Source organism: Hippocampus comes, unplaced genomic scaffold, assembly GCF_001891065.2.
Source record: "Hippocampus comes isolate QL1 unplaced genomic scaffold, H_comes_QL1_v1.1 scaffold276, whole genome shotgun sequence".
Taxonomy (NCBI): domain Eukaryota; kingdom Metazoa; phylum Chordata; class Actinopteri; order Syngnathiformes; family Syngnathidae; genus Hippocampus; species Hippocampus comes.
This window is the reverse complement of record NW_017805074.1, coordinates 282,049-291,174: the sequence shown is the minus strand read 5'-3', so window position 1 is coordinate 291,174 and position 9,126 is coordinate 282,049. Positions and strand designations below refer to the sequence as shown.

The following is a 9,126-nucleotide window of genomic DNA, read 5'->3' as shown; positions in this document are numbered from 1 at the left end:
TCTTTTACGAATATAGGTGTGTGTGTGTGTGTGTTTGTGTGTGTGTGTGTGTGTGTGTGTGTGTGTGTGTGTGTGTGTGTGTGTTTGCGTGTCTGCGTGTGTGTTTGTGTGTGTCGAGCCGTGAGAAACTTTTGAAGGCATGTAGTATGTGTGCGTGTAGGAACCGGGGAAGGGTGGGGGGGTGATTATTAACAGCCTTTTTTCCAATGCTGTGAGTTTTCTTAACTGTTTTTTTTTTTTTTGACACTGGGTGAAAGGCTTGTTCTTTTTCCAGCAACAGTGTCGCCTCGCCCTTCGCAATGAACTGTGAACGTTCAGCTGCTTTGTACAGAGCAGGTTTGTCTGTTTTTTTTTCTCTCTCTCCGTGGCCTGCCTCCACACCTTAAGCACACCTCGGTTCAAGTCAGCAGATGTATTCATTTTGTTCTTTACACATGTAGCGTACCAAGTTGACCTTGCCAGAGTGAGTGCCAAAAAACGTCTCTTTTCCAACTTTTGATTAGCCTCCGTGTCCAAAGCACCCCATTTGAGTGCACTTAATTTAACTGGCGGAATTTTATTTTTGGAACATTACAAACCCAGTCGGGGAGCAAGGGAGGGCAGAGCTCAGTCAAATGGCTGTGAAAATCACTGGCTGTCCCGTCTGCTGTCCAAATATTTTTCTGTTCGGGCCACACGGTGGGAGACACAATGGGTGGGCGGGGAGGATGCCTGTAAATGCCACAAAAGTGCACTTTGTATACTGATAATAACAGTTGAAAATGTGCTTGCTCAACAGAATATACTGAACGTGCCCAAACAGCCGTTGTGTGTATGTGTAAAGAGGGGGTTGTGTGTATGTATGTCGATGGGGGGGGGGGGCGTGCAGCTGCATCCGGAGGGCTTCCATCCAAAACAAAAGGAAAGAAGCAGTCCATCAAAACATCGAAACAATGAAGAATGTACTTTTATCTGAATCCACGTGCATGCGCTGTTAAATTTTCTCAAATTTCTTCTCTTTGATCCTCCTGGATCCTTCCTCTTCCTCTCTCTCAGGTCCGCAATTGCAGTTACAATTCACTTTCGATGTCATCATCAAACATCACCAAACGACTGGAAATGGCCCAAAGTTTTGCGTGAAGTACATTCTCTGAAGTACATTCTCGGAACAGTCCAACGGTTCAGTCTGCATATTTATTCCAGTTTTACTTCCTCTTACAAACGCTCATTCGGTCACGCGATAACTAAGTCGAAACAGACTGCGACTATATATGCAGTACATCCAGTTGATCTCGAAGTGTGCTTCAGGCATGACTCGGCACCTTGTTTTGTACAGTGGAGGTAAAGGTAAAGGTGCAGCTTAATCACTTATTGAGGATTATGGCCGAGAGCTCATGAAAAACCCCCAATTTTACCTGCTCAAGACGTTATAAACATTCCAAATTAGTTTTGACACAGAAATATGATTGGAATTTGTGTTTTCCTATGTCTGCTGCGAAGTTGACCTGTTCTGCTGAGTGAGGGAGTTGGTTGCCCATGTACCAGATTTAGCAGGAGTGTGTGAAAGCAGCAGTTTTGAAGGAAGCCGCCTGGGCACGGTGGCGATGCAGTGAATTTGCACATGAATGGAGAAGCTGTGTTGCGCCATTGTTAGCAAATGTTTGCAAAAAGTGCCGGTTTATCTGGTTTTGGTTAAAAGGTGGTATTACACAAACGGGCTGGCCCCCTTTATTTCTCAACTTCCGCACAATTGGATTCGATTTCATCCTTTGAATGCTTCCAGACAATCTTTACTTTTAACCCATTTCCCAACGCACAGACATCACGAACTTAGTTTCCCCGGGAAGCACAATCAATCGGCCAATTAGTTAACCTTTAGCGTGCATATTTTGTTTATTTTACCTGAATGAGTATATATTTGGCAATATTTTGTGCGTGTGCGCGCTCACGTTTATCCGTCTCACCACTGTCTGTGGCCTAGCGTGCCAATATATGGTGCCCGTATTTATGCAAGTGTTATGTCTGACCCAGAAACACTATTTGCCAGAGGCCATATGGCAGACCAATGTAGATAGACTGTCAACCCCCCCGCAATACACACACACACACACACACACACACACACACACACACACACACACGCACACACACACACACACACACACACACACACTATGAGGTGATGACCCAGCGAGCTTAAGAGAGGTCATGAACAAGCTACAGTATTTTGTCCAATAGCCAGGATGCTAATGCGCGTGCATATAAGAGCAATGGTGCTACCAAACTGCAAATCGTGTTTGTTTGTCATTCCACAAACGATGCTGTCGCCAATTAAGCTACAGTCTATCATATCGAGACGTTAGATGGTGCTTGCTGAGCTTGACAAAATAAAATGTTTGACTCGATGCAGACATATAGACAGAGAAAGAGAGAGAGAGAAGATGAACTTTTGTCGAACATGTTCAGACTGAGCAAATTCATTGCTTAGCAGGATAAAATTAGTGTTTGTTAAAACGGATTTACAGCGCTTTGGAAAATAGCTCTGGAAATATGTATCGATTCAAAATGTGCTCTTGTGTTTACATGAAGAATAATTGACTATTCCTTACTAAGTAATGACATCCTGCTATGTTAGCTTTAGCTGAATCAGTACTCTGTAGATGCGTATGTCATTGGACATGAGGGAAAAGCCGAAAGTCACTTCTTCATTATAAAAAGACTCAAATCACAACATTGCAAGTGGTGAAATGCCGAGTAAAGAGTTTTGGTGCATCGTTTTGTATTCCTTTTCTGGATTTAAATGCAGCTTCACCATGAGCCTTTTGATCACATGCAGCATCATTACACAGTGTGTAGATTTCATGTTTCCATGACGACATTCACGCGTTTCCGCTTGTTAGCCGCCAAGTGATGTAAAAGTTGTGTTTGTCCAGACGGGCTCATTGGCTGAGTAATTCGGTCCGGTCATATTGGTTAATATGCCTGCTTCATGAACATTGACCAGTTTACAAGAGAGGATCATATCCCATGAATACAAATGACCGAGATTTTGTTTTAATATAAGATAAACTTTATTTGTCCCGCACTGGGGAAATTTGCAATTTTCAATAACATCTTCATTTTCCACTGCGTGTTTCAGGGGATCGGTGTTTTCCCTGGACTTTGGAGCCATGCGGGTGTGTGACCTGAAGTTTGATCGTGTCCGCCGGCTGTCCACTCCCCCCAATCCTCTCGCCATGCCCGTGACGAACCCAAACCCCACCTCTAGCTGTCACACGGTGTGGAAGTACTACTGCAGAGACAACTTTGGCTGGAGGGAATACTCCGAGGTGAGGCGCGCTCATGACCTCGAGTCCAGACACATTAACCCTACCTCGATCAATCAGTTAGCCAGCAGCTGGGGCGGGATCAATACGGGCTCATCTGAATCCACGACAGTGACACTTAACACTTGTAACACAGCTGTTATAAGCCATTTGCATTTTTTCCCAACCAAATCATCAACCTATTATGTGCCCCATTCCCTCTATTGACTGTAAAAAAAAAAACACTCAGCCGTTCCATGCATCTTAATGATCTTCTTTCCATGTCCATCGCTTCCCCCTTCCACTTCTCTCCAATAGCCTGTGGTGAAGCTAATAGAAAAGGCAACTCTGAGGGGTCTCAAGGAGGTGCGATTCATTACGCTCCAGAACCAGTACATCCTAAACATCAGGGAGGGCTTCCAGCAGAATGCCATGTTTGGCTTCAGGCGTCAGATCAAGAAGCGGCCCATGTTCATGTCCTCGGTGATGCTTGCCCCTCATCTAGAGTAAGTAAAATATTTGACTTGATATGAAATATCCCTGAGCTGTGTTTACTATCCAGGCCACAAATATGTCACAGACACCAAGGCAAAAATCATTTCAAATATGCATTCCGAATGAATGCACGTTGAGAATCAGTTGTTGAACAATGTGAAATTTAAAAAGTTGAACTCGGAAAGGTGGAAACGCGAAGGTCACTGGTCTATCTGTGGTGCACATTGAGGACCGGTAGTCCATGTAAATGTGATGTCCTGATATTGACAGCATAGCGAGCGACGAGTGGTTGATTCTTGGTTGGCTCGGCTTTGATCCGGTCACCAAAATGGCAAAGTGCAGAAGCAAAGTGTCCTCTGAGTGCACTGGTGGAAAAGGGCTCTGCGAGACAGAAACAGACAAGAACCTAAACCAAATTTTTCCTGCGGAAAAACAGGAAACCAAGGATGGAAACAAGCGGCTTGGAGAGATCCCACTTCTCCCTGTGGCCATTTTCTCGAGTAGTGGGATGATTCGCACCCCTCGCTGCAGTGATAGTCCAGAAGAATGTGATACCAGATTCAAAACAAGTGTCATCTCACCTCATTTGCAGAGTTTTTCACGTCCTCGGCAGAGGGCCAGTCATCTGCTCTCATCCCACACTGAGCGAATTAGAACGAGCTGTTCGTACAGGACCTGGCAGCTATGAAAAGGAAAAAATGTAGGAGTGTCGGAGATGGAGGAAAGAAGATGAGATGGTGGGTGCAGGGGACACAGAGAGACAGTGAGTGAGAAAGAGAGAAAGCGAGGCGCACGGCCAAGAAAGTGAAAGATGGAGGGCGCTAAATGCCTTCCAGACCAGTTGAATGGAGTGTGAAACGTGACTGCGATCTGGAATTTGGAACGGGGGATTTTGTTCTCAACAGTTTCCAGTGAATCCAGTGTCCCGAGTTTTTCGTGTCCAAAACAAACGCGCGCGCGCGTTAGGAACAACCGGCAAGAAGCGTAAAAGTTGAGGTTGTTTGTTTGAGTGACGCTGTCGCTCCTTTTCAATCCGCTGGTCCCTTGTTATTGTTTCATTTCTCAATTGTTTAGCGTCAATGCTTCAAAGGCCCCTTGGGGATCCAGACGTCGTCGGTCGCGCGAGATCGACACCAGACAGACAGGATGAGAAAAACTGTCAGTGTGACTTAGAGTCAAACTGATCAAAATCTCTTGACAACACACCCCGGGCTCACGTTCTTGTGGCTCATGGCACTGGCTTCATTTACAGCGGGAGAGTGAGAAGTTGACAGACAAACCGCTGTTCGTGACCCACATGACAGACAAAGTGGGTTTTCCTGACACAATGACCGCTCCGCAATCTGCGATTCATTTGTCTCTCGCTCTCGTGTCTGTTGTTTGGCTTTCTCAGCTCCGTTACAAACTGGCGTCGTCGTTGACAGGGCTGGAGGGATATTGTGGAAGACCAAGCATGGTCGTTAGAATAAACAGCATTTTGACAACAGCGAAGCTCAGACTGGGAAGAAAACAGACAGTGGCGAGACAAAGGGGAGGCTCAGCCCTGAGAGAGGAAAAAAAAAAAGTCCTGGAGCCGTGCCGGCCCAAAATAAAAAAATATGAACATATGTACGGGGAAACCAAACTGCAAACTCCACATGGGAATGTCGGCGCTGAGATTTGTTGGCTTGGCGCGTTAACCGCTAATCCACAGTTTTGACACAACATTCATTACAACTAAAATATTTCATGGCTGGTTTTAGATTCCCTTTTCCAATCTTTTGATCACTGTCAATGCACAAATGGAAGGTCATGAAATTTATAACGCAGACCAAATCTATTTTACCTTCCATTACCTGCCGCAAATGAGTTGAGTCTGAGCGAGAATGTAATGTGGGTAAAACACTTCCGTCTCTACTGTCCAGGACTTTGGGTGGCATCGCTTCGTCTCCACTGTCTAGTTCTTCCTCCTCCCTGTCGTCCGCATCATCAATGGATGTCACGGTGTCGCATCCGCTCTCCCCGACCAGCACCAACCCGCCGAGCCTTTTCCCAGAGACCTGGTTGCCCATGGCAGTGAGCCAAGACTTTCTGCAGGTGCCCGTGTCCCGCGACGATCGCAGCTACAGGACCGTGTACAGCTTGTTCCACAAAACGGTGGCGGAGACCAAGTTCAGGATCATTAAGATACTCCGGGTACAAAACCCTTTCCTCTGGGAGAAGTACAAAAGGTGAGTGGTGCGTTTCTTCATCAACCCTTTCCACGCAGTCATTCCGATCCAATTTAGCAACTTGTTACAGAATTCTTCTTCTTCTTCTTCTCCTTTCGGCACGTCCCTTTTCAGGGGTCGCCACAGCGAGTCATTAATTCCCATCCGTCCCTGCAAACCGCCCTATCAACTCGCATGTCCGTCTTGGCAAAAGTTTTACGCCGGATGCCCTTCCTGACACAACCCTCCCCATTTCTCCGGGCTTGGGACCGGCACCGGGGAACAGTGTACCCCCAGGGGAGGGCACTGCTCCCCAGCGGCTGGGTTAGCAACTTGTTACAGAATGAAGGACTCAAATAAGTGTTTCACTCCTGAACTCTATTTTCCCCCCAAAAAATCAAACAAAGCAAAAAAAAAAAGAAAAGACAACATGACATGGATTCTCAAACTTTATTTTTTATTGTGTTGCAACGAGATACAAGCAGAAAAAGATGCTGTGTCATTGACATGTATGCAAATCCAGCAGCGATGCTTTTAATTCCTTTTTTTTTTTTTTTTTTTTTGCCGTGACCAGAAAAATAAAACGCGTCAACCCCCTGGTTGATTGTTGCTGTTGATGAGTATGTGAGCATTTCACACTCAGCTGGATTTGCACAGAGACGTGATTACATAGGGCGGGATGTGAAACACTGCGAAGGGGAAGAGGAAGAAAGGATAAATGAAACTAGCGCTGGTGGAGCTTCGTGAGAGCGAGCTGACGTTTGTGTGCGAATGAAGCGGATGGGGTGATGTTTGGGTGATGGCGATGTTCCGTTTGTGAGCACAGTGGGCAAGCCACTGCGGTCGGAGCAGGGCGGGTCCGATCAGCGGTGACACACTTACACAGACTGGTACCGCAAGCGTTTCACAATGACTGGCGTTGTGTCATTCTAAGAGTGAGGCCCCATTCTGGCCATCACTTGATTACACCCCCCCCCTGTGTGTGTGTGTGTGTGTGTGTGTGTGTGTGTGTGTGTAACTGCATGCGCGTGTAACTGCATGCATACTGTGCCATGCAATTTGTTGGTAAAAAAATTGAAGGGTGTGTGTTTGGAATATGTTCAGTGGCTGTCTGTGTCAAGTCACAAGCGGCAGGATCACGGGAGGTGATGCCAGGGTCACCGCCGAGTTGGCTTTGGCCTGCGTATGCCTGATTGATCCGCTCACAAAACGAGTCGTGTGCGTGTTGCTCAAGAAACGGATTACGCCCAATGTTCTAACTGGTTTTAGCGCAAACAAGGTTGTTGTTTTATGCTAATTTATCACCTGCATTTGTACAGCGGTAGATTTTTTTTTCATACTTTTTAGTGGGACGGCGTTGAGGTGCATATGGTTAGCATATTTACCTCATAGTCAAAGTGTCTTGATTTGAATCTCGCCGCAGCCATTCGCTTCCCGGAACATGTATTCAGAAGACTATGTTTTCCAAAGGTGTGAATGTGAGTGGAAAATTTCGTCTCCGTGTGGTTTGTGATTGACGAGCATTCCAGGGTGTATCTTGTCCACTTTCAAGTGCTGTTATGGATACCTTTTAAAACAAAATGAACATATGTGAATGTGTGACTGAGCCTCTTTGTCCAATCCAACAGGAAGAAGGAGTACATGTCCAGGCGGATGTCCGAAATGGACCGGCTGCTGAGCGAGCGTCATCTCTTCCACGGCACCTCGGCAGACGTTGTGGAGGGCATCTGCAAGCACAACTTTGACCCGAGGGTCTGTGGCAAACACGCCACCATGTTCGGCCAGGGCTCCTACTTTGCCCGGAAGGCCGTTTACTCGCACAACTTCTCCAAGCGCTCGCCCAAAGGAGTCCACTGCATGTTCCTGGCCAAAGTGCTCACTGGCAGGTGTGTGGAAATTTGAGCAACTTTTGACAGAATCAGCACCACAAAGTCAAGTCATCCAAGACAAGTCCACTGTACAATGACGTTCACGCTCATGCTTTTAAAGTGCGTCGCGGTAAATGTCCTCGATGTATAATGTATTTTATTCATAACCCCAGAGAGCTTTGCAAAGATTTATGGTTTATGGCTCTTTAGGCCTGCACAAACAAAGCGGTGGCATCGCGTAGGCTCATCTCACATACGTTCACCACACAAGGTTCATGCTCTGATATGAAGCCACATGCTCCGACGCTTATATTATTCAAGCTTTCTTAAGCACACAAAAGAGCAGCAGTCTTGTCATCATTAAATTTAGATCATCTTCTTCCAGATGCTGAATTATTCCGTAACCCTCCAGACAGACGTTTGTCTGAAAACCACATAATGCTCTTAATTGTCGCCATGCACTCAACACGGCCTCGTCTCTGTGCAGGTTTACTGTAGGAAATCCTTCAATGCGACGACCGCCGCCCATCAACCCCCGCGACGCCTCTAGTGACCTGTATGACTCCTGTGTGGACAACTGGGTGGACCCTCAGATCTACGTCATCTTCAACGACGACCAGAGCTACCCATACTTTATCATTCATTACGAGGAGGTACCCAGCATGGTAGCCCTCTGAGCACACTTTTTTTTTAGGCTGCTCTGGTGGTTAGCCTCACCTAACTCCACCAAGCAGCTTAAACCGCATCCGAAGAGACGCTCGCAAACAAAGCTGTCAACTGGATTCAACCTGACTGGGCTTTTCCGTCGAGAACCACAGACAAGTCCAGACCGGACTCAACTGGACACAAGTGGACTGTCGAGGGACAAAAATCAATGTCACTCCCTCAGTACGTTCACATGCGCTAGAGAACACGCCAACAACTGTGTTACTTAATACCCGTAAACATTGAATTGGATTTAATTTTGGATTGAAAACTGCTTGTGACGGGTAGAAGTGTGCAGTCCAGTACATGGAGAGTAGGACCTACTACTTGATGAATGTGTGCATGTAAACGTACTGAGAATTCAGCGGGGGGGATGACAGCTTGCAACAGTCGTGCTTGGCTGGAGTCGTAAACCGTGTTAACTAGAACATTCAAGTAAAATCTAATGATATCGCCCTTACCTTTTAGTAAGTAGTAGACGGTTGGCATCGTTGAGTTTTGTATTTCAAGGACGCAGCAACCAACCAACAGAGGCTAACTCGGACCACCCCATTCATTAAAAACAACACCAAAAAAAAAAAAAAA

At 46.3% G+C, this 9,126-nt stretch overlaps 1 protein-coding gene across 3 annotated transcripts in view; it reads left to right on the top strand.

Moving 5' to 3' along the window:
• The window catches only part of tiparp (TCDD-inducible poly(ADP-ribose) polymerase), a 17,595-nt gene extending 8,469 nt beyond the window's left edge, over positions 1-9,126 (top strand). For all 3 annotated transcript variants that reach the window (XM_019864957.1, XM_019864960.1, XM_019864958.1), the window contains exons 3-7: positions 3,119-3,308; positions 3,603-3,790; positions 5,684-5,989; positions 7,597-7,854; positions 8,324-9,126. In XM_019864957.1, the coding sequence (XP_019720516.1) occupies positions 3,119-3,308; positions 3,603-3,790; positions 5,684-5,989; positions 7,597-7,854; positions 8,324-8,513 (1,132 nt within the window). In that variant the 3' untranslated portion in view covers positions 8,514-9,126. The remainder of the gene's footprint in view (positions 1-3,118; positions 3,309-3,602; positions 3,791-5,683; positions 5,990-7,596; positions 7,855-8,323) is intronic.